At 39.8% G+C, this 26959-nt stretch overlaps 1 protein-coding gene across 1 annotated transcript in view; it reads right to left on the bottom strand.

The window, feature by feature from the left end:
- The window catches only part of SCARF2 (scavenger receptor class F member 2), a 121384-nt gene that overhangs the window by 19090 nt on the left and 75335 nt on the right, over window positions 1-26959 (bottom strand). Inside the window, exons 8-10 of the mRNA XM_072126540.1 lie at window positions 23993-24096; window positions 8427-8541; window positions 5900-6021 (exon numbers count right to left, since the gene is read on the bottom strand). Of these exons, the coding sequence (XP_071982641.1) occupies window positions 5900-6021; window positions 8427-8541; window positions 23993-24096 (341 nt within the window). The remainder of the gene's footprint in view (window positions 1-5899; window positions 6022-8426; window positions 8542-23992; window positions 24097-26959) is intronic.

Below are 26959 nucleotides of genomic sequence, written 5' to 3'. Positions count from 1 at the left end.
ATGCCTGCACAAACCCAGCGTGTTCCTCCTCTTCTTTCAAACGTTGCTGGCTTCTTTGGAACAGGGAAAGGAGTCGGCGCCGCTCCACAGAATCCAGCGATGTCTGAAATATGCCGACGCACATCTTCACTATAACACGGGACAGGAGTAGGAAGAAGAAGAGGAGTGCAAGTGGGCATCCCTGCAGAGGCTACTAGGGTGTGGTGTAGCCTCTGCACCCGGCCAAGCTACTCCACGCCCCATTAGACTCTGCGAGAAATTTACATATAACTTTTGCAACTTTTTAAAAATTTAGATAAGGTCTTTAGATCTTTAAAATTAAGATTAGGGCAGATGTAGTTAGGTGGAATCTACCATCAGATCTACGTCTGGAGGTAGATTCCTCTCTGTAGGTTTCCTAACCAGTTTACAGTGGCATAAATTCTAATAAATAATTCACCATATTTCTTTTTCTGTATGGTGAAATTATTTTATAAACCTCATCAGGTTAAAATGCAAGTCTTAAAATAAACACCAGTTTCCAAAGTTTCTAAAACATAGCAAAGCTACATTATTCTGAAGATAAGAGAAAGCTATTATAGGTTAAATATAGACAGTATCTCAAATCACATTGAACCAGTCCATTTTACAAAAAAAAATTGTAATTTAAAGCACATTAAGTTCCTTATCAGTCTGTTTCGTGACTTGAGTGGTCCTTAATTCCTACTTACACTGATAACCAGGCTTTGTTGTTTCTGCTAATAAGTCGTTTTCCTGTTATCAATTCAGGGTCTGGTCAGTCCCGCTTCTGTGGGGCTGACAGGGGAGAAAGGTTTCAGAACATCTGCCTTTTTATGGCTACAACTAATTAATCATTGTGTGAGCGGCTGTGCAAACATAATATATTGTCCTATTACCATCTGAGAACAAAATATATTCTGCTGAAGTTTTCCCAAGCAGTCAAGAGGTAAAGGAAGCAATTTATTGGCCCTTTGTAATTGAAAGGCCAGACAAGTTAAAGCCTTTAAGGGCCTTTCCAATTTGTAATTTTGTAACAAAGGCAGACGTCCTGAATGTGTTATCAAATGCTGCTGCCTAGTGAGAGTATGCTGTTACTTGTCATACTGGCAGTACTTCCTACAAACCACTCTAACTTTTGGTAACACAAGTCGTATAAAAATAGAAAAATGGTCAGAAACAGATTTATCATATAATGGACACCAATGCATTCTAATGGACTCAACTGATTATATATCCTCTTTCAACGGAGGCTCCGTTACCCACATATAAACACATTCTTACTATATATCCTATGGTGCAAAAAAGCTTTACAAAAATACTATTGTGATTTTATTACTTTATAAGGAAAAAATTTATAATTTTCTAGAAAGAGGGTTAGCCTCAATATAACAACGTCCATACATTACATTTACATACTTCCTACCCAGAATCGCCTGCATAGCCTTTATGTCTCTATTCGCAGAATCCCCATACGAGTTTTTCTTCTCACCTACTGTAGCCAATTTAGTTCCCTACACTATGCTGATGAGATACAAAAACATCTAAACATCTTCTTTCGAAAACAACATACTGGTTTGGCTATTTTACCGTATCGTGTCATCAGGCTTCTTCATCATGCATTGATTTTTAGGGAGCCTATCAAATTAGCACTGAGGCAAAATTTGAGGAAAGCTGTTTTGCATATTTCATTTTCTAGGGATACTTATTTAACAAGTTCACCACTTATCAACACTGTGTACTAGAACAGTGGCCGTATAAACAATTACCAGTACAGCTTTTATTATGCTAGGATGATGTTAGACTGTGTATATACTAGCTGGCAATCACTTCCCCAATAGTTTTCATAAATGAAAAATAGCTTGGTATGTTTGTAAATGCTTCTTTTTACACTCTAACAATGATTTATGGTTAATCTGATGAAAAATTCATCTTAAATAAACGTTTAGAACTACTTGGGAGAACATAGATAGGGATACACATTAATGCTACATTCACACGAAAGTATGGGGGATGTATATATGGCCGACGTATATACGTCCCCCATACACTTCAATGGCCTTGCGGTGCCGTACCGTTCCATAGCCCGTAGAAAGATAGGACATGTCCTATCTTTTCTACGGAATATGGCGCCGTGTGCTGTGTATTCCTATGGAGAGGGACGATGCTGCCGTGTTCATGCTGTACTACGGTACGGTGGGCAAAGGCAGTGTGAATGCGCCCTTAGGGGTCAGCCTGCTTCTCTGATGGATTTCTTTCAAGACAGGAGAAACAAGTAGCAGGAAGAAACCAGGCAAAAAATCTTAATGAATTTCCAGCCATAACAAATGCAAAAACATAATAATTAACCTCTAAGTAACCAGATAAGTTTGGGCTAAGATCAGGGCCTGTGTGTGCCTGTGTCAGTCTTCTCTCCTCCAAACTCATACAGCTCCCTCTCTCCTCCCCACTTCCTGTCATGTTTGGGGATTGTGTAGAGGAGAATGCATGAGGAGATAAAGGTACACACCGGTTGCCCCCCGCCAACCAGGACTCACCACACACTGCCAGGTAATGTAATCAAACTATTATATACTATTGAAATTAGTCACAATACTGTTAAAGGCATTTTTAAAATCAACACTGCATGGGCTTTTGGAACCTGTCAACAGCTTTACAATCACATTCCTGGTGACAGGTTTGCTTTAATTTTATCAGGTTTTTTCATCAGTTTTTTTCACAGTGGTTAAAAAAAATTCTAGAATTCTTTAAACAATTTTTTTCATGAGTGTAACCATGGACAACCCCTTTAAATTTAGTCAAAAGACAAAACGACAATGCTACCTCTTACATTAGAGAGTCGAACATGAAAGTGTGTGTGAATAGAGCCTCCGGCATTTACTTTCTTGTCTCGCTAGTTATTATACTTGTGCCTTGCAAGAGATTAAGGGAACAAGGATATTATAGCGCTGTGACTGTGATATCCTACTTTGTAATTGCCACACATAATCTGTAAACAATATCCTTACCAAAATTAATAGCAATTTATCCCCAGGCAAAGCTATTTCATAAAACTAAACCAATTAATTATTTTTCTTTGATTCAAAAATCATCACACAGAGATTATCGTTTTTGGATTGCCTTTTAATGAGTCATTTTGTGCTGAAAGCCGGAAATCCAGCACATCTACCACTGTTTAGTCTGAGAGCTTGCTTTTGAAGACTGAATATGACAAAGTAAATAATGTTTGTCTGAAAAAAGTCACCTGTTAAATGTGCTCCATTTCCTACTTTTATTACTTCTGCAGGGTAAAATGTAATAAAATAGGGACAGTTTCATGAGAAAATGACGGCACTGCCTGACCTTGCATGGATATAAATAAACACAGTGCAAACAGGATATGGTAAACGAGCTGTATTTTACTACTTCCTCTAACCTCATCACATCCTTCCACGCAACAAGAATATGCTGCTGCAGAGAACGACTGAAAACAGGTTACATGATAATGGTATTAATAAAAAATGACTCTCTAATTAGATTTCAATCAAGTTCCTGGTGCCATATTCTGGATTCTTTGCTGCTGAACTCACAGGAATGAAGGTACATTTTCACATTTTCAAGTTTGTAATTTTTTATTTTAAAAAAATATTTTTTTAATAAGCAAATACCAATATTTATTAGTCCTTCAAGAGATAAGGGGCAACTTCAGAATGTACTTTGTATATAAGATGGCAGATGATGGCTGGTTCTAATAGCAGCATTTTTGGTTTATTAAATTATTTTTATTCCATCCCCTTATAAAGATGGCTGGACTGTTATACAAGCTATTATACCTTATGTGTCACCCCTTCAACCTCATTGACTGTAAGCTCTTTCAATCAGGGTCCTCATTCCTATTGTTCCATAGGACTGCTATTACTCTGTAATGTCTTATTATATTTGTATATGTTACCCAGAATCTGTAAAACACTACGAAATTTGATGGCACTATATAAATAATTGTCAAGATTTTCCCAACAAATTCACTTCACGCAGGTGGCAAGCAAAACCTGGCGTAGTTTTTAAAAAAAAAAAAAAACAGCGAACAAATGTTTGAACCGGGCATGGGCGGGAACACCTTGTGCCTGCCTCCTCACCGGCCACCGCGCCCCTTTACGTTCCCTCCATTCCCATATGTTGTGGAGGTGGCTTATTTGCTATTTTAATTGCAAATTCTTGCACTGAGCAAGAATTTGACATTATTTCACTGCTCCTACACCAGAAAAGCGTACAAGCAGTGATAAATCACCCCATATGTCTACAGGATTTACCAGGCCAATCGTGAAAAAGATAAACTGATCTCAGCATGTCAGTTCAGGGTTTCTACATTTACAGATGCACGGAGCAAACTCACTGGCCTAATAAAGATCTCCCGCTGAGCTACCCTTTGCTGTCTCCTTATAGTGTTGACATCAGGTAGTAGCATATACTAAATACTTTTATGAGAATATATAGCAAGGTTATAATAATAATATGCATCACACAAAACAGTGTGATGAACAAAAAATGGAAGATATATGTATTTTAATTTCTAGAACATATGGGATTTAAAATAAAAATAAATCTTGTATTGTAAAATGTGAAAACAGATGGCACAACCAAACTGAAAGTATCAAGATGAAATTGTTTTGAGAAAATGTTATAAAGTATATAAAAAGTTATTCCAGGGTTTTCCTCTTGCTTATCTAGTGTTGTTCTCTCAAGCTAGGAGGTGGGCCTTACAGGTAGGACGCCCCTCACTTGCTGGGGAGTCACAGCTAGGGGAGAAACGCAGTATAAAGTTGCAAATTGTATAAAAAGTTGTGTGTGCTTCACATTCACTAGGAGGGGACTACAGTGTATTTGTGACTTTTTATGTTGCAGTACATAGATCAGTACACAATCTTGCTCTAAATCTGTCAGTAGATGCTTCTATGTATCTGTGGTGAGAATAGCTCTGTGCAACATTTTGATATCAACCAATGATAAAAAAAACCCCACTGTGTGAATACACCAAGGAGAGAAAATTTGATTATTACATTACGGCTACATTCACATGACCGTTGCTCGACTGTTGGGGAACGTATATACTGCAGCCGAATATACGTCCCCCATAGGTTGGCAATGGGTGCACAGAGAGGTACGGTGCTGCACACATATGGCACCGTACTGCTTAATACCCGGGGATATGATAGGACACGTCCTATCTTTCCCCGTATTACGCCACCATCTGTAATCAGAACCATTTATTGTGGAACACTCATAGACTGTTCTTTATGAGGATTAGTAAAAAAAAAGGATGCAAATCAGCGGTGAAAAACTGAAGAAAATGTCTGTTTTCACGGCCAAGATCATCTGAGTCCGATTTTCAAGCAATTAATTGTAGCTTTCCCATAGTTTCTCAGTAGAATAATTTATGCTTTTCAAAGCTTAATCATAAACAAAAATCCCTCTGCTTATATACCTGTTACATCCCCCAGTGCTTCATTACTAATGCTGGGTCCTACGGACGCAATTACATTTCAATTTTTTGGTATTATCATACATAGATTTTTACACTGTTTTTAAATGAAAAACCAGCAGTGGATTATAAAAAGAGGAAATATTTCCCGGGCAACATTTTTTACTTTGAAAACTCTTGAGGTTCACCTATTGCAACAAAGGACAATAACAAGAAGCACACGATAACCGCCAATCCAATGCAGGACAAGTTGGGCTTATCCTGCATTGGTTCTCTTTGCTCTGAACTAAACTCTGTCACCAAATTCCTAAATCTCTTTTCAATACTATGTTCCTTCAGTCTAACTTCTTCATAACATATTGTGTTCCATCTCTTTCTGCAAAATGCTACACTCTCTGGGTCCACAGCAGCAACAGCTTGAAAATTCATTAGAAATAATCTTACCAACTACTTTTGGCAGTTTCTGTCTGCGCAAGGGGATTCGAGGGAGCTTCATGCTGATTCTACTAAAACGCCCACAGAAGCGTCGTGGAGGTTTCTTGTTTGTAACCTGCTCCTGGTTTCCACTATAAAGCATAAAAAGTTGTCATGTTAGAGGTTTTAGTCACAAAAACTTTAGAGTTAAAAGTCATGACATCAAGGATTAGTTCAGTGAAGGGAATGCCAGACTCAGATGAGTCTTTTAACTTAGAGGGGTTTTCCCACCACAGATCACAAGAAGAAAGGGTCCGACGGGGTCTGGGGTACCTCCGTCGGACCTCTTGTCGCTCCCTGAGTTGAATGGAGCAGATGACCGCACAAGTCCGTTATGTTCCAGTCATCTCTATGGAGCTGATGGAGATTGGCGAGCGCGGTGTAACTAGTTTGGTGGGAAAACCCCTTAAAGGGAATTGGTCATGTTGATTTACCTACCAGAACAAACTGCTATTTTATGAAGGGCTATGCCCAGCTGCTCCGACATGCCAGAAGTTGACTTTAGAAATATGTAACTGAGGTTCAAGTGCTTTGGGGGAATTAGCAGCAGCAGGTGCATTATCAGGGCTCCGGATACACAGCAATAACAATGCACCATGCTGCATTTCCACCACCCCTTTCGGCTGTGTCATCCCTGGGTCCAGAGTGATTGCATATTTCTATAGTAAAGTTTTGACCTAAAAAGAAAAGCTGGACAATATAAAAAAAAGCTATGGGTTGCATGTATTGGCATAGCCTTACAAAACATAGCGATTAGTTCAGGTTGGTAAATCATGGTGACATATTCCCTTTAACGAGCATAACTACAAAGTGATCAATCCCTTTAATAATAAAAATCATTAGGTTTAGGACACATAAGTAGTTGCACTACATGATTAAAGGGCTATTCTGGGAATATGAACATCTGATACAAAAACCCATGATGATATAAATAAATGAATTTAAAAAACCCAATGTCATTGGTTACAAACTGGAGCTTAAATAGTTTGATTTTATGATTCACAAAATTGTATGACCTCTCTAAAGAAGTGGATTTATCACCAAGATGGCCAGCACTGGAAACTACAAGTCCCATGATCCTTTAGTTATCAGTAACCCCTTCTCCCTCTTATGCTCTGCTCCCAATATAAGTTTCTAGTCCTCGGTACCATGCTGTGCATGATTTGTATTTACTCTCCCTTGTTTTATACAGAATACAGTATCATAAGATTGATGGCACTGATATTGGGCATTATGGTCTGACTAACAGCATTAGAGTTCATCACCAAATTGTTTGTTAAAGGAAACCTACCATGAGGAATCTACCATCAGAAGTAGATCTGATGGTAGATTTCTCCTGCCTGCCTATGCCCTAATCTGTAAATTGATAATCCTGGAACCTAACCTAATTTGTTAAAAAAAAACTTTATTTTAGTAAGATGTAAATTAACTGCAGAGGCTACTGGGGCATAGCCTTAGCTGCCAGTGCCAGGCTAGTACACATCCCAGTAGCCTTTGCAGTTAATTTACATATTACTAAAATGATGTTTTTAACAAGGTAGGTTAGGTTACAGAATGATTAAATTACAGATTAGGGCATAGGCAGGCAAGAGGAATCTACCATCAGATCTACTTCTGATGGTAGATTCCTCATGGTAGGTTTCTTTTAAGAGGTCAGTGCTATGTGTTGGACAGGGAGTTAAAGGGGTATTCCAGGAATCAGCATAATTCATATACAAATGGGTACTCAAAATATAAGCTAATGTGTAATTAGTTGTTATTTAAAATTTTGCTCCCCTTAGCAGAAAATGCTGCTGACATAGACTGTAATGAAGAATTAAAATGCTACTGGCCCTTTAATCAGTCCGTTAATTTCCTCCGCGCGGTCCGTCACAGAAAAGAAGATGGCCGCTGGTCACATGTCCACATCACATGTCCTGTACCTGCCTGGGCAGGTCATGTGATCACCACTACGTTTGGCTGTAGTCGGTTGGTTGCAGTGCATCCTGTATGGCAGGTGTTGTGGTGATGGCAGTTACACATCATTACTATGGTAACAGAGAAAGAAAACCTGGGAACCATCACTGGGAGCAGAGCCTGAGAGGTAGGAGGAGTTACTGAGAAGTAAAGGATCATGGAACTTGTAGTTTCCAGTGGCGGCCATCTTAGTGATAACTCCACCTACTTTAGAGAGGCCATAAATTTTGTAAATCATAAAATCAAACTATTTAAATTTAGTTTTGTGACTAATGACATTGAATATTGTTGTGTTCATTTATTTATATCATCATGGGTTTTTGTGTCAGACGTTCATATTCCCGGAATACCCCTTTAAGTCCATTCAAAGTTCTCAAACCATTTTTATACATGTTGTCTGTTGGGTCTAGTACAAAATTTCAATATTGAAATACTGAACATACATATATTCTCCTGTACTTAAATCCCAGCCTGAAGATAAATAAATTGGTGGGATCAATACATTTAAAAAAAGGTCTATCAGACTAAATCATGAACTTACTCTGATTCGTCTTTCTTACGGCAGACACAGCAGCAACATAACAACGATAGCAGAAGAATGAGCAGAACTGTAACAAGTACCCCGGCTCCTATTACTCCCATTCGCTGATTGGCTTCTGCAATAGACAGAAAGTGAACCAAATTATTATGAATAATCCTAAGAATCGCTGCAGCTCTCATTCCTTTATATAGAACTATACAATTCTTTAGGAACTATACAATTAGTGAAATATGAAAAGTTATTCATTAAGTAATGGAAATTTCACAAGTGCGATACTGCAGTTAAAATAGAAACAGCACAAAGGTGATACAGACGGTATAAAATGTGATGCATTGATCCTTTCATGCCCCCTGCATGGTGTGAAGGTGGCGTAGTCACATAATTATTTACAATTTCTTGCAGTGTGCAAGAATTTGCGATTATTTCAGTGTTTCTACACCAGAAAACTGTTGTAGAAACAATGACAGTTGAAAACAATTTACAGGTTACTCTACAGTCTTATGCACCTTGAAATTTCTCTCTATGTACAGTATATATATGGCTAAAGCATTGTAAGAGCTCTTATACATCATATGTCACCCCTTTGTCCTCATAGATTGTAAGCTCTTGCGAGCAGGCCCCTTATTCCTATTATTTCATATGACTATATTATATATACCACTTGTTCTGTAAAGCGCAGCGGAATATGATGGCGCTATCAAAATAAAAGTTAATGTATTTTACTCATTACTCAACTCCTTTATGACTGCCATACGACTATATACGTCCTATTTGTATATATACCGTGCTCAAAGAACGTTTATAAACGTCATGACAGTGACCAACTTCAAATGGCTATATCTCCTGAACCCTGGCACTTAGAAACACAATGGGGCTTATTTACTAAGGGTCCACGGAAAGCACTTTTGTTGGATATTACAACGTTTTCGGGTTTAGCATGGCTGGGACAGGTATTTAGAAGGGGATTTTGGCGCACGCGATTGGATCTTGGCGCAATCGTGCTGGCTTTCATGCGACAGAAATCGGGGGCGGGAAGATGGTGAACTTTGGATCTGATCGGGGAAGCAGCATATGCAGAAAATCTGCACGATCTAAGTGAATTGCACAATGCAATCCAGTCAGACATTCCGAATCGGAAAGGGACTGGTAAGTAAATGTGTCCCAATATGTGTCATTAAACAGAAGAATCTCCCCTTTAATATAATGTATGAATTGCAATTCCAATTATGAATCGGATGCTTATCAGAATCAGAGAAATCCACCCGTAAATTTGTTCTAAAAAAATAGTTTTTTAGATACAGCTTTCTATTCCCGATTGTAACTTTATAAGTGGATATCTCTGTTTTTGTTAAGCATCCATGCACAATCCACATATCATATTTAAGGGGAGACTCTCCTGTTTTATATGAATCCAGAATTGTGTTCAAAGGGTTCAGGAGATATAGGCGTTTGAAGTGTGCACCCTCCAGCCTGTCAGAATATAGAAGAAGCTGCAGGAGACTTTTACTTTCACTTTGCAGAAGTACATGCACCATCTGCAGCTGAACCTGGGGGAAGGGTGATGAAATAATGCTGTACATATTTATAACATATTTTGTAAATAGCTACTACTTATTAAAAAAACTTTAATTGAAAAATTACAAAAAAAAATTGTTAAAGAAAAAATATGTAATTAATAAAACTATCCTATCAAGTTAAAGTCTCACATGCCATGAGAAAAAACAAAGTATTTATTGTTGTGATACGTATATAGCAGAAAGTAAAAAATTGACCTGGACATTCAGGCACCAATGACCAATGACCAAAGGGGTTAATTATTGGTTTTAGAGTACAGACGTCTGGGCAATTTTCATGTGGGTGACCTATTCTCAGCATCAGGTCGTCAGATTCTGAATGATGGAAGTCTATCACCAGGGCTTGACATCAGTATGCTGTTATGGTGGCATTCTGTACAGTGGACAGTGCTGTATAACGGCTGTGCAGCACTAGTGCTCCTACTTGACTGAGTAGAGGTCATCAGTCTAAAAACTGACTTGAGCTGGAAAACCCTTTAATATCCTTCAAAAATGTATCAGGCTTGTTGATACAGATTTGAGTGAAATATTTTGAAATACAAAAATTTTCTAGACCTGCTTATATCAGCCATCAGCCATTGAGCAATTATTTATATCCACGCTGTCTAATTTTCACAACTTTGCCAGGGCAACAAGCCCTCCTAAGAAACATACCGTATATACTCGAGTATAAGCCGACCCGAGTATAAGCCGAGACCCCTAATTTCAACACAAAAAACTGGGAAAACCTATTGACTCGAGTATAAGCCGAGGGTGGGAAATGCATTGGTTACAGCCTCCCAGTATATAGTCTGCCAGCCCCTGTAGCGTACAGCCTGCCCAACCCCTGTAGCATACAGCCTGCCCAGCCCCTGTAGCATACAGCCTGCCCAGCCCCTGTAGTAGGAAAAAAAATAACACTGTACTCAGACAGAAGAGGACCTATGGGTGACGTCAGAAAGGTGAGTTTTGTCTTTATGTTTTTAGTTGACTCGAGTATAAGCCGAGTTAGGGTTTTTGAGCACAAATTTTGTGCTGAAAAACTAGGCTTATACTCAAGTATATAAGGTATGTCCAAAACTTCACAGGGACATAATTCATAAGGCAATTATGAGGTTATGGTGAAGTCAGATACCAGGTACATTTCTTAAATCTGGGTAGTGAGAAAAACACCCGCCCGAATCTCAGTCTGTTCTGGAGCTGATACGCAGAAGATATGCAGAAATCTCAATTAAATCATAGTAGATGGATCATATTTGGTCTCCAAATGAACTGAAGGCCCAGTTGGGTCTGTTTGCCCCAGTACCATTGCTCTATGATCTTCCTTTTGGAAGTTTTGAGAACTCTTGGATTCTGAAGTTACAGACTACAGTGGGAGGAGGTTAAGCACCCTATTAGGCCCTTAAAGAACCTGAAGTTCTTTAAGGGCCTAAAGTTTGTGTTGGTGTTACTTTCTGGAATGGAGATTCATGCTGATCATCGCACACAAAAGGAACCTCGGGCAGCACACGGTTCATCTTTAAACCTTTTTCTACCAACACTTGTAACTTGTGACTCTGACCCCTGTGTAGCAATTAAATATTGTAATTTAACCAGTTTTTTCCTTTTATCTTCATTCCCAAATCCACACATCCGTGTTCTCAGCCTAAAATATACGCTACCTGTGCTGGCTTCTGGCCCAATATAATTCCATTACAGACTGGGCTTATATCTAACAAGAGGCTGGTCACAGTACTACCAGCTGCCTGAACTCTGTTTCATGGAGGCAAGTGAAAAGCATCTAGCAGCCTTTCATGATTGTAAGCAACTGTGGTGCCGGAAGTCTTGTAGGTTCTTGTGCCAGAGACAGTCAGACACAACTAATTGGTGGGGGTCTCGAAATGGAAAACCTTTTTAAGAAAGTATTATTTAATGAAAGCTCACTACTCGAGAGGCATTGGCAAGAGGCATGGGAGAAACACTTGGTATACATCTGATATAAAAGAGTTTGTTTTAAATATATACCAGACATAAGTTTTACACACAAGGTTATAGGAAATTACGAGGTGTTTCATGGGCATTCTTTTCTATAATAATAAAATTCTGGTAAAAAAAAAACACATCTAAAACATTTTCTTGAGAACACTGTGACATTTTATAAAGAAAAACATACAAACAGATGGAAAACTATTATATGTAAGAGCAGGGATTTTCAAATAGTTTTCCATAAACAAGATAAAAACAAGAAACAAGAAAAACATATCCTTAGGATTGATCATCAGTCCAGCTCACAGTGTTGTCAAAGATCTGCCATTTGAAGCTACTCCTGTACTGTATTTTTGACAAAGACTCACGGAAGGTGGCAAAAAAATGTACCATTCCCCATATTATATTTTTTAGACAGCAAAGAATACACCTTTCAATGGGAGTAGATAATGTATGAGTTAGCCAAAGAAGATCCATCACTTTCCCCTTTAATTATTCAATATTTCTTCTATATTATCTAACTCATTCATTCAAAATGCATAGCAAAAAAAGGAACATTCAGCCTTCCTTCCCTACAGTAGCGTATATTATACACACACAACCCACTTCGAATCTCCTGAACTCCTATTTTGATTTCCAAAAGAAGCACCGTGGTGAACAATGTCACCAACTGTGTCAACATGCCTCCCAATAGTGTACTTAACACTTAATTCCACCACCGTCCTTACACTACCATTGCATATAATTATTAGTCTGAAATCCCAATTCAAGGAAGAAATAATAGCGAGATAGCATAAGAACACAAATATTTCTGTTACCGCTATGTATAATATATATGAGCAGCAAATGGGTACCAGTTAAAATTCAATTTTATTATAATACTCTATTAAAACTGTATAAATATTAATACAAAAACTCACACCAGAGGTTCCACGCCCCAATATCACACCCTAGTGGACATATATACAACAAATACTCATATAATTATCTAGGCACATTGAGTATATCAAAGGGACTGAAACTGTGGTAGCGGGATAAATGTAGGAATGTACCTACCCTTAGGTCGTATCAATGTCAGACCCACCAGGGGTCCTGCTTACCCATATCCTTGTCAGTCTCCAAACATACAGGGCTGGGAGGGAGTCACCTTTTCCTCTTTTGGTGATAGATAGGGGAGGGTGTGATGCCCTAGGATAAACTCACCCTAACCCCCAAAAAAGCTCCCGCCCTTACAAAGGCATTCCCAAGTACTTTCCCTTGTACTAACTATACGTCACACCTCCCTGATGCGTTTCCACAAAAGTTTCATCAGAGGGAGAAATCCATACATAAATCGCCCACGATTCGGCAGAGCCAATCCATGTGCGGCGTTCCGGTAGGGGAGGAGTGTCTGCACCCACCAGTCTGCACCCTTTGATCACACCGGGTTCTTGGCGTGTGATATTGGGTGTGATATTGGGGCGTGGAACCTCTGGTGTGAGTTTTTGTATTAATATTTATACAGTATTAATATTTAATTTTATTTGCTGCTAATATATAGAAGAAATAATAGCAAAACCAGTACAACTTTTTCCAAAAAGTTTCAAAACACTCAAATGTGGAAAGTGTTGTTTCAATGTTTTTGGTTCTCATCAGCACAGTGTAGGGAACTAGTTTAGCTAGGTGATAGACCATAGATGAAGGTCATGGAACAAACTAAGCTGGGAAAATTAAAGGCCACCTTTCTAGGCATATCTTATCCCATCCTGGAAAACATATAGGTTTATTTTTTCCAAAGTCACAGAAACTGGACTGGATGCAATAGCTTCCAGTTGGAGTGCTGCTGATTTTCTCTTTTGTATTTGTTGGAGGACCTTCAGCCCGGCATGCACCCACACACACCTGTGTGCTTATTGGACTTTCTGCAAGTCTATTATCTTCCTGGAGGTAGATACATTATAATTTATACATTATAATGTATTTACCTCCAGGAAAATGTAACTTTAGATCTACTTATCTAAAAACTGCATACCATAAAAAACCCCTGCACACTAAGCCGTCAGTAGAGAAGCATAGGGGCTTATGCCACAGGCAGATACAAGGAGCCATGTATAAGTTGCCAGCATCAACTAGTGGTTCTGGAAATTGTATTCAAATGGTGTCTGTTTTCTCAAATGTTACATTTTATTGTGTTGTGTGGGTGTTCTACCTCTGGGAAAATGCAACTTCCAAGTAATCTGATTACTTATCTGAATTAGTATTATGGATTTGTTAAAGTTTGTTTTACAGCAACCTTTTTATTCTGAATAATGTCAAAGAAGCAAAGTAACATCTTGCACACTAAAGAAAAACATGGGGAAAATTATGTCAATTAAAAAGAGGCCCCGAGTTCTATTCTTAGATGTATGTGCTGTTCTTTTGAAACGTGGGAAACTGGCTGCTTACACAAGAGGAGGTTTTTAATGGCTTTACTCTGGTGAATGTTTCAGGATGTGTTGATCTAATTTCTTGAAATATTTCATGACTTTGTGGATACAGCGTGCACTGATAATGTTATCAAATACTGCCCATTGCCTGATGTACTGCGGCTTACTGCAGCCAGGACTTAAACAACTAATGTACTTAGCTCCTAAGGCTGAGATGTCCTTGAAGGGGTATTCCCATGAAGACAAGATTCGTAAAAATACTCAGGATAACAAAATAACACATACTCTAATTCACTGTTACTTAGAAAACTACAGCATTTAACATATATAATTCCAACCTGTCTCTATCAGTCCTGGTGTATACAATTTTGGTTTCTCTGGGATCTAAACGTAAAGCTAAAGTCTAGGGTCGGGCAGGACAGATTGTTCTCCTTTTTGAAGCTGCAGTGAGCTCCTCTCTACACTCCAGCCTGCTGCACACACACACACAGTGAGAGACTTCCTGCCACAAACAACAATGTGAGGAGACTTACCGTATATATACACGAGTATAAGCCGACCCGAGTATAAGCCGAAACCCCTAATTTTACCACCGAAAACTGGGAAAACCTATTGACTCGAGTATAAGCTGAGGGTGTAGTATACAGCCAGCCAGTCCCCATGTAGTATACAGCCAACGAGCCCCCATGTAGTATACAGCCAACCAGCCCTCATGTAGTTTACAGCCAACCAGCCCCCATGTAGTATACAGCCAGCCCCACGTAGCATACAGAAGCCCCATGTAGCATACAGCCTGCCCCCAGTAGTATACAGCTTTCCCCCAGTAGTATACAGCCTGCCCCCAGTAGTATACAGCCTGCCCCCAGTAGTATACAGCTTGTCCCCTTGCAGTATACAGCCTGCCCCCTTGCAGTATACAGCCTGCCCCCATCAGTATACAACTTGCCCCCAGTAGTATATAGCTTGCCCCCAGTAGTATACAGCTTGCCCCCAGTAGTATACAGCCTGCCCCCAGTAGTATACAGCCTGCCCCCAGTAGTACACAGCCTGCCCCCAGTAGTATACAACTTGTCCCCAGTAGTATACAGCCTGCCCCCATCAGTATACAGTCTGCCCTCAGTAGTATACGGCAGCCCCTATTAGTATACAGATAAAGAAATAAACTTAATACTCACCCTCCATTGTCCCCGATGTTCGTTGCGGCTCCCGGCGGCTTCCGATCCCCATCACGGCTCCCGGTGGCTTCTTCACTCTTCTCTGGCCAGGGAGATCGCGCCGGCCGTCGCACACTGTGATGCAGGGCTGTCGCTGCTGATGACCTCATCCACGGTGACAGCGTTGCATCACAGTGTGCGACCACTGGCCGATCACATGGACGCGACTCTGTCGGCTAGAGAAGATAGAAGACAGAAGAGAAGACACGGGGAGCCGCGACGAACATCGGGGACACCTAAGGGTGAGTATTCTTTTTTTTTTTTGTATAATTAACTCGTGTATAAGCCGAGGCAAGGTTTTTCAGCACATTTTTTGTGCTGAAAAACTCGGCTTATACTCGAGTATATACCGTACTCTACAAGCCACAGGCAAGATAAGGTCTTTATCTAGATCTGAGATTGTGCTCATTGTGTGTTATATCCATCTCATGGATCTCATCATCTCTCATCTCTGATCTGTCTGATCTGTCTTTCTATGTGTCAGATACTAGGGAATGTTCAGAAGCTAAATGAGAGTGCATATAAACCTGGAACCTGATAATCTTACCACATTGTCATCACACAGCATCTCACAGCACTAGAGGGATCATGAAGTGTCTGCTTAGAGTCTCCGCTCACACTGACTCAATTTTATACTGACTAGCCTAGGGAGTGATAGGAGCTAAAACGTCAATAAAGCTAAGTAAAATTGTACAGTAAAGGGTTAAAAATTATATTTATTGTGTAAATTTATTGAAATCTGAGAATTTTCTTTCATGGGCAAACCCCTTTAAGACGTATTAAATCATGAAGACTGCATAAAAACTTGTTTAAAATGGTTAGAAACTGAAAGTTAAGGTACATTAGAAACTTTCTTTAATATATTAATATTTTTCATATATGATGATTGTCCTAATGCAGTGGTGGCAAACCTATGGCACGGGTGGCAGAGGTGGCACCTGGAGCCCTTTCTGTGGGCACCCAGGCATTCACACCTTTCTGTGATCCAAGACAGCCCAGAGTGTGCCATGCTCAGTGCTATTTTAAAGCGACATCCTTGGCTGCCAGGACTATAGGAGGAGCAAGAAGGTGTGGATAGAGATGGATTGTCATTTTGAGCTCCTGCTCTGGGTCTCCTGATTCTTCCTCTTCAGGGCACCCTGGAGGGAAGCTACAATCCAAATTTCTCCATCATCTTTCTATTGTATTGGTGAACTCAGGACACCAATACGATTAAAATCTGTGATACAGCAGGGATCAATAAGTTACTGCTTAAATTGACATGTTGGCACTTTACGACATATAAGTGGGTTTTGGGTGTAGTTTGGGCACTCTGTCTCCAAAAGGTTCGCCATCACTGTCCTAATTCATCATTAATTTGTTCAATGCCAAGCCCAACACAAAATATAGTGGAAGTAGCTGTGTTGAGCTGCTTATAGTCAGATGTTGTGGTCTCAGCTGAGGATTAATATGAACTACTGGACAATACCTATAAGCCTGACTTTGGAATTTATTTGTTACTTTAATTCCTATCATTGGAGAAAAAACCCCAGAATTTACACTGCAATGGATCCATCAGTTGTCAGCACAAGAGAGGCCTGCAGTGGGGCCATGTTTCTCCTAGTAATGCCCCTGACATTGCCAGTGATCACAAACATACATTCTAAAAATTTTTGGGTGGTGTACTTTTATAGGGTTCTCCATTGTCTTATCAATGTGTAGACGACTGGAAAAGATTTAGGGTCATAGCTCCATAAAAAATAAAACTAAGGGCATGTGATTTTCGTTTTGCCCGAAACACGTTAGCAGTTTAGTAGGGCTAGTCATGTTGTTGCATTTTAATATGTTTCAATAAAAGAAAGTTTTATTTTTTTACAGAGCTGAGACCCAAAATATTTTCAAATCGTCTACTAAGTTTTTGCTTCGATCCAGGCAGTCTAGTTTGAGACTCCATTGAGTCAACAGGAGTCAGCTTTATTAGACAAGTGCCTGCGCTGTGAAGGAACTTCTATGAAAAGGTATTTTCACAGTCTTATATTGGTGCAACTGCTGGTGGTTCAATTGATCCTAACAATGGATGGAGCAGCGGGCGAGCACTCCTTCAAGAGGCCCCATCACCACCTCCATCAACTGCATTGCTTTGATAGATACTGCTCCACTGATTCTGGATTTGTTGGAATTGTCTTTCTAGCCCCTTCAGTTTCTGACAAATACATTTTTCAGATCTCTATTATCAGATGGGCAAAGATAGGCTGTCAGCTCCAGCCCAGGACCCACCATGTGAAACTATGCTGAAACTATGCTAATGCATTGTCCTGAGCTAGAGCAGGTACCATGGACACTGATCACGTGGCAATTCAAACTACACTGGAATCAGTGGAACACTTCATAGTCAAGGAATCAAATAGTTGAGGTTGTTGAAGAGCCTAAAATTTTCTTTTTAAGACGGGTCAAACAAGTTAGAGACGTATATTTGTGAATCTAACAGGCAGTTTACTTCTTAACTCTGTGTTGTAGGGACCTTGAGCAACTCTGCAGTTTGTTCCCAACAAATTTGATGTCTAAAATTAATCTTCTGGGTAGGTTATAGGTGCTACCTTAGTTCCTTAAAGGACTGTATGATAGTTATTGGATAGTTATTTATGAATAAGGACCTGAGGGGATGTGTAGCACACAGAAATTCAAAGATTAACATAAAGCAAATTATCTATGTAATCTCCATATGTAACATTAAATATAAAATAGGGATCTGTTTTGTTCAGTGCTACTTATGGTGAATACCAAAATAAAGTAAAACAGTTCTAACTAGTAAAAGAAAAGAAGAACGTTCAGAATTGCCCTGATACATGGTACCAAATGAACAATGCAGTCTTGAATCAAACCTTCCAAATAAATTAGTTTAACAATTTGTTCCCCAAGTATGACTTCAACACCCAGGCTCTTTCCCAAAAACACTTTTCCTCAATGAACTTTTATACCATTATAAAACAATCTTAAAACATTAACAAGTCAATAGCAGAAAGTGTTTGCCCTGTGATCAAATAAAAAATAACTTTCAGCATATTTTAAGACCCACCAAAATTTACAGTACTAAGGATTACGGTAACAAGTATTTCTAACGTCCAATAAATCAACCTTTCAGTTGGCAACTCTTACTCTTTTCCACACTCTTCCCAATATCAGACTTCCAATTTCAGCCAAGAAAGTTGAGCCAAGAATCAGTGTCTCAGGAGGAGCAAATAAAATGCTTGTTATGTTGCCTGCTGGATGAAACACTTCCTCCCTCTAATGCTGGAATGGCTCTGTTAGGTATAAAATAACCCTCTGTGCATATGTGGTCAGTGTTGTGTAAGTGGATGAGACACTCCGCACATCCGGTGTTTGCTAGTGCGTAATCTTCACACACCTGGTTCTGCTATAGACTCAATGAGCATCAAACTAACATTTACTAAGATTTGGCCTTCGCATGCACGGCATTATGGTGACCCCTGCTCTGAAGAAACAAAATTCTAAATAAAATAAAGCTTTAAATATTCTACACAAAATATTCCCTGTTTATTCCTTGGTTGTAAAAACAGAGAGTAGAGTGTTAAGAAGCTTTTTCAAGCCCAAAATCATTAGTTGAATGATGAGGATTGTAACAATTGTTTACAGGGAATCTCTGTCTCATCATATATGGGTTATAAAATTGACAAATACTAAATTCATCTCTCTAGTTGCTTCAGCTCAGCACCTCCCATACAAAGACTCGAAAGTGACATCTTGTTGACAGTTGTCCACCCTCTACAGCCTGAAGCTTTAGTGGGAGCATGCTTCTGATTGCACCATCACCGTAGAACCACTGTATACAAACAGAAGCAATGATGGGAGGCGCAGCACAGGAGAAAGGTTGGTATAATGGGACACATTTACTTAAAGGGAACCTGTCACCGGGAGACCCATTTTTAGCACTCCCCCAGTCCCCACGGAGCATAGTGCATACACTGCCAAAGTGTTTTTGTATACAAAATAGGTTTTACAGAAAAAAAGATATGTTATATTGTACCTTTCATTAGCATCTGCTATGTGACTAGGCAGTTGCCTTTTGGGAGGGGCTGGAAAGGAGCAGTCTCCCCCCACCCTTGGGAAACAGCTTCTCCATGTGACCTTTTCAAATATATGAAAACACCCATCACTGGGCTTAGCGACGCCCCCTGCTCCTCTACAGCCAACCCCGAGTGTGGGGAGTTATTCATATATTTGAAAAGGTCACGTTTCCCAAGGGTGGGGGGGAACTGCTCCTTTCCAGCCCCTCCCATTTGGCAACTGCCTGGTCAAACAGCACATGCTAATGAAAGGTAACATATCTTTTTTTCTGTAAAACCTATTTTTTATACAAAAACACTTTGGCAGCGTATGCACTGTGCTCTGTGGGGACTGGGGGAGTGCTAAAAATGGGTCTCCTGGTGACAGGTTCCCTTTAAGCTTTGCGCCACACTTTTTGTGCCCTACCTTCTTTGGGAAAATGGTTTGCACAGGTATTTAAGTAGCGGGTACATTGCAATTGTGTCGCATGGGACCCTTTTTTTGGGGTCACTGGACACTGATTACTTGGCAATTCAACCCACACTGGAATCAGTGGAACACATCATAGTGAAGGAATCAAGTAGTTGAAGTTGGTGAAGAGGCTAAAAGGTCTTTTTTAAGACAGGTCAAAACAAGTTAGAGACGTATCTTTAGCTTGTTAGAGACATCCCACAGGTATTTAAATAGCGGGTGCATTGCAATTGTGTTGCACCCTTTTTTTCGGGTCACTGCACTGGCTTCCATGTGACACAATTTAGAAGGCCTGCCGTCAGAATGAGCACAGGATTTAACTTTCAAATTGTGTCGCACGCTCTAGCACTTAGATGCACCACTAAAAAGATGCTGAACTTTGTTGGATCTGTGCGGAGAGGCTACACATGCAGGATATCAGGCGCACAATCTTAGTGAATTGCGGCACAGTGCATTGGAGTCAGACAATACACTTTCTGTGAACTCTGGAGACCGGGTAAGTAAATGTGCCCCAATGTGTTTATTTTTATACCTTCATGGACCCATATTAAAAAAAACCTGTTCCCAGAAATTCTTACAATCCTCATCATTCTACTTATATAACAGCACATACCATGATTTTGGACATGTCCAACCTTCTTTACGACTGGACATGTCCAGCTATGTGTGCCATGTGAGCAAGCTTTTCAAAACAATAATGATTGACCTATTGGGGCACATTTACTTACCAGGTCATGTCGTGATCCCCAGTGTGCGTTGTCCGATGATCATGGACTTCGGTGCGATTCACTAAGATTGTGCGCCCGATTTCCTGCATGTGTCATTTCCCCGCTCAGTTCCGCCGGAGTTCACCTTCTTCTTCCTGGTGCATGTAAGTGTATGTCCAATTTAAATGTTAAATCCCGTGCTCAGTCCGAATCCGTTGGATTCCCCCCAGAAATGACGCATGAAAGCAGGCGCCGATGCCCCAAAATCCGATCACGTGCAACACAATCCCCTTCTAAATGCCTGACCCTTAGTAAATAAGCCCCATTATATAACAAAGTCTATAGTGTCTAAGTGTGGCTACAGAGTGATTGTGCTGTGAAACCTTGCCTTTTAGTGGTTTTCTATACATGTAGGGATTGAATTGATATTAGGAGAAATTGGACCCCTTAATATAAAGAAAAGTGATATGATTGGTTCTTCTTTCCATTTGTTCCTTTGTATGCTGTGCACCAGGGGTATCAGGGAAATGTGTCTGGAAATGTTCTCCATGTGACTCTCAATAAATGCCCCCTATGTTTTAGCACTTAAAACCTTTAGAAAAAGTGTCTTGATACATTTCATGCTCTGTGTGAACTCCTTTTAAACACAATAGTGTTGACAAAATTGTTCCAATGTACTGCGGAGGCCATTCACTCCTTTAATTGTCTTTAATTCATCATTAGGTTTATCAAACTTCAGCAAGCTTGTGCCTTCTTAATGCACTTATTAGCAAGAGAGCCAGTGGTAGCCTCAGGACAACTCATTTACGTCTGCACAAAATAAACCACAGAGGAATAGCTTTCCTTCACCTGCATGCATTTTTTATTTCATTCTGTAATTACAATTTAAATGAGATTGGAACTGTTTAATTAGAATAGACTGCGATCAGGTATATCACTCCTCTAAATTACTGCAAAATATTGATTGATCCTTAAGAAGTCAAATAGATAATCAATAGATATATGTATTAATAGGCAATACAATGAATGGCACTGTAGACCTAACCTCACGGACACAATGTACTCCCACCAAATCAAATGGATTGTTTCCAAAATCAAATAACACCACAACAAAAACAACAATCAAAATGTAATTCTTCGAAGCAAGGCAAAACACGTGTCAGTGGTGTTCACCCATGGTCTTTATATCCCTGTTTATGTGTTCTTCGTCCTCTGTTATTATCCTCTGGGTAATGTGCAATACTTACTTGTAAGCAAATACCTTAACTAGTTCTGAGGACTAGACCAAGCTCAACGGAGAGCTGTAGGAAGAGTTTTCATGACAAGGCTGCCTGGAAGGTTGGTAAACGCGTCACTGCTCTAATCCGTACCCCACCCCCCAGACTTCTAGCTGCTTGTGAATATAAGTTGATATTTCAGCATGAGGCTGGCACACAATCATTATAAGGACAATACCATTTAATAAACCCTATTAGGTATGTGGGGGTTTAACAGCGGTGTGGCTGGTGACAGGTTCCCTTTAACTACTCATCTCTTTAGAAAATCAGCAAAAAGTTATTTTCTTTCAGTAATTCAACGCAAAAAGTGAAAAACAAAAAAAAAATCATTATTTCAGAAAATTAGAACCAAAACACCTGCATTTTAAAAGGTCCCCTAGTCTGCTTCAGTAACCGACACAATCATGAAGAAGACTGCTGACTTGACAGATGTCCTGAAGGCAGTCATTGACACACTCCACAAGGAGGCTAAGTCACAAAAGGTCATTGCTTAAAAATCTGTTTGTTCACAGAGTGCTGTATCAAAGCATATCAAGGGAAAGGTGAGTAGCAGGAAATGTGTGGTACACAAGCAACCGGGAAATGAAAGGCCATTCAAAAATTTGGGGGAGATTCACAAGGAGTGGACCGCTGCTGGAGTCAGTGATTCAAGAGCCACCACACACAGATGTGTCCAGGACATGGGCAACTAGTGTAGCACTACATGTGTCAAACCACTCCTGACGTCAGAAGTGTCTTAGCTGCGACAAGAAGAAAAAGAACTGGACTTTTGCTCAGTGGTACAAGTGAAAGTAAATTACACAATTCATTTAAAAATCAAGGTCCCAGAGTCTGGAGGAAGAGTAGAGAGGTACAATCCAAGCTGCTTGAGGTCTAGTGTGAAGTACCAAAACCTGGTTTAATAACCACAGTATCACTTGATTGGCCAGCAAACTCGTCAAGAGGAAGATGTGAGACACCAGACCTAACAATGCAGATGAGCTGAAGACTCCTCTCATACAACCTGGGTTTTTATAACACCTTTGCAGCTGATCACCTCCATGCCATGCCACATTGATGCCGTCATTCATGCAAAAGGAGCCCCGACCAAGTATTCAGTCCATTTACTGTACATACTTTTCATTTGGACAGCATTTTTGTGTTGAAAAAACTGTTATACAGTTGGTCTCATAAAATATTCTTCTTTTCTGAGATAACGGCCCGCAAATATGGCGTAGACTGCACATAAATGCGTGCAAACTGGTTGCCCATGTATTTATGAAGTCTTTGTGCTAGTATTGTATTGCAGTTGCACAGTACCCGCCATGACACAATACCATGCGCATAAAGGGGCGTTGTTGTGCACACTGGCACCGATCGCCACATTTATGTGGGAAGTCCGACAGAAAAAAACTGGTGCAGTCAGTTTATGGACTTTGGATACCCACAGGGTGCACCAGACATGGCTCCAGTCTTTATGAATCAGGTGCACTCTGCCTCACTGTTAGTAAATCTGGCCCAATAACTTTTTAATGAATTTTTTATTTATGCTGATGCACCTGTATCTGCCAGAAGAAGTGTCTATAACTCTTAGACTAGGTCTATATTAGAATCCAGGAACGGGGGTGGATTAAGAATGACATGGGTCCTTGGCTGTATAATAATTGTGGGTGCCCACATTTTTTATCGTTTGATGTTAATTGCATATGGTTCCAGAGGCAATTCACTTGGGAAAGGAGAGGGGTTTCTTCAGAAAACATTAAGTTCTGTATTTTAAGGAGATATAGAGGACCTTCAAAGGCTCTTATGCACATGTGTGTTGAGAGCTGCCACACACATATGACTAATTGAAGTCTGGAGGTCCCGTTCTTCATTATTTCTATAGGTTAGTGGTAGTATATATATAGTATAGTAGTATATTATAATCCACTACTGGCAATGCCTTACTTACCCATATGGCAGGCTCCAGTGACAGAATCACATTTATCGTCATGGCAATTACACATCTGATCACAATTAACTCCAAACTGGCCGGCTGGACATGTCAGGTTGCAGCTAGAAATAAAACAACCACATTTTTACTTAACATAGAATAGTTGGATTTCAGTATATCTTATTCATTTAGTTGAACTGCATCTATATTGTAATACAAGTTTATTTAAACAGACTTTACATATAGATACTTTTACATATTATAACATCATAGTACATATCCAAGCCGTTGTTTCGTTTCATTTCCCCCTATGACCAACCAAAAGAAATAAAATAGATGATAAAATTCAAATGATTTTTAACATTCCTTTAAATCCTACAGATGGCACAATGAATGAGTAAACTGGATATAATGAAAGCTGCTTTGTGCATGAGCCTTATTGGTATTAGTATGCTCCACGGCGTACATATTCAATATTTATAAACACAATACATGAAACAGATAAAATGAAAGGAGCAGTACAGGCACAAAGCAAAATACATGGAGTTAATAAACAAAGGGCGGCTTTAAAACACCCTAGAGGTACAAATACAACACTTACATTGTGAAATTCCATATGTTTTATTAACAGGTTAATATTTTGTAAATTGTGATATTGCCAAGGCTACAACTTAACATGAAATTGCCTTATAAATCACTATTACCAGGAAAAATGACACTTTGCCACGACACTAAACATATTTATGTGCTGCCCAGCATGTTTTTAGACTCGTTCTCATGGACTCTGACATTAATGTAGAAAGATCATATCATAGAGGTCTGCAGGCACATATGTGGATGATGTATACCTCTAGAGCAGACAAGCAAAGCTAATATTGGCAGCACTTCTTATTTAGGAAAACAATGAACACATGAACAATCAAATGCATAAATAGTACAGAGCAGAATCCAGATGTGACGCCATGCTGAAACAATAAGGGAACATGGAATCAGGCTCAGTGCCACAGGACAAGTCATCTGGTGACACAATTCTTAGTAGAAGCATTCTTCATATATTATAACTAGTACTTAGAAAGGGAGCCCAGTATTTTTTGTGCATAGCTAATTGTTGTCATAAAATGTTCCCCCAACATAATGTTCATTGCTCATGATTTTTATTCTTTTTTAACACGGACGATCAAAAGAGTGACAATGTTTTGAACTTTTTACTTTCAGGCTCTATATCTTACCCTCTACTACAGCTTTGAACGTTAAACGACAATCATTTTATAGACAATCTTTGTGATTTCATACATAAATTTGACAACTAGTCAATTAGTAAGCATAATGTTCGTAAGGTCGGGAAGTAAAAGTTCTCCTTACGGAGACTAGCAATTAAGGCCACCGTGGAGGCATGTGGAATCTTATAGCCATGGATGCTCTTATAGGGGGATTCTGGGAAAATATGCAAAGGGTAAGGCAGCTCCCTGGACAAGAAGCATGAAGTACAAGAAGCCTTATGACATGATGCAGGATTAAATCCCAACCAAAATATCTATTACAGAAGGAATAGAGTTCATACTTCCCGACCCAAGTCACAAGTCTTTCACTCAGCCAAACCAGTTCCCTACACTGTACTGAGGAGACTCAATCAGGTCAAAACAGTGCTGTCTACAGTTGGGAATCTGTTCCTTCTTGAATACATATACTGGTTTGGTTTTAATCCCGCATCATGTCATAAGGCTTCTTGTAGGTCATGCTTCATGTCTAGGGAGCTGATTTACAATGTAGCTAAAAGAGGTGTGGTATTCCTTATCCCATCCAGGAAAACTTTGCATAATGTTTGTAAGGCAGATTGTTGTCAAGAAACTGTTTTGCCATAAAAACTTAATTTATTTTTTCATTTTGTTAGTATTTTGTAAATCCACTTTTGGCTTAAAACAATGCCTGAATCCTTCTGCGATTGCTCTCAAACAGATTCAAGCGGATCTTGACAGAAATCTGTTCCTAAGTCTCTTCTACAATGCTGGTGCCTACTGGTCAACTAATTTGGCTATGAATACAGTTTTTTCATTAATTGAACCCACAATTGTTTGATTGGGTTAAGGTCTGGGAATTGTAGGGGCCAACAACTCCATTGTCATCAAACAGTTTGTTGGCGTTATCTTTATTTATGCTTAAAGTTGTTATCTTGTTGAAACACTACGTCATCCCAGTTATACCCATTGTACTCATCTCATAGGATACTCATATACAGTTCTCCATTGAGACCACTATTGATCCTGGCCAAGTATGCAATGCCATTGGCTTTGGAACATTTCCATAAAATCAAGTTTCCAAACAGTCCTTTTAATTTCTCAATATGTTAGCCCCGTTTTCCTTAGATTTTTCAAGGCCAATTCGCACCCAGTGGAGCATGAGTGTCACACGCTTCTTGCATAGTTGTTTGTGATCTCACGTTTATGAACAATATGAGCAACCTTCACTGCCATGTTTGCCACACCTAAACTTATTGACATCAATATTTTGCCTGGAATAGATGTAAGGATTTCAGACGGAAAATTATTGTTTTTGGCAGTTTTTTGCCACGCCCACACTGATCAGTTGATCATAGCACAGTCAGAAGCAGAAGGCTCCACACACTGGGGCACATTTACTTACCCGGTCCAGTCGCGATCCAGCGGCGCGTTCTCTGCTCTGGATTCGGGTCCGGCCGGGATTTATGAATGTAGTTCTTCCGCCGTCCACCAGGTGGCGCTGCTGCGCTGAAAGTCATCTCATCGCGCCGGAATGCACCACCTCGGACCAGGTGAAGGTAAGCGCTCCCCAAGCGACACTTTTTCGTTTTTTAAATGCCGCGGTTTTTCCGAATACGTCGGGTTTCCGTTCGGCCACGCCCCCCGATTTCTGTCGCGCGCATGCCGGCGCCGATGCGCCACAATCCGATCGCGTGCGCCACAATCCCTGGGCAATTCAGGTACAATCGGCGCAAATCTGAAATATTCG

Source organism: Engystomops pustulosus, chromosome 1 (genome assembly GCF_040894005.1).
Source record: "Engystomops pustulosus chromosome 1, aEngPut4.maternal, whole genome shotgun sequence".
NCBI classification, from domain to species: Eukaryota; Metazoa; Chordata; class Amphibia; order Anura; family Leptodactylidae; genus Engystomops; species Engystomops pustulosus.
The sequence above is the reverse complement of the archived record's forward strand: the minus strand, read 5'-3'. Positions and strand labels throughout refer to the sequence as shown.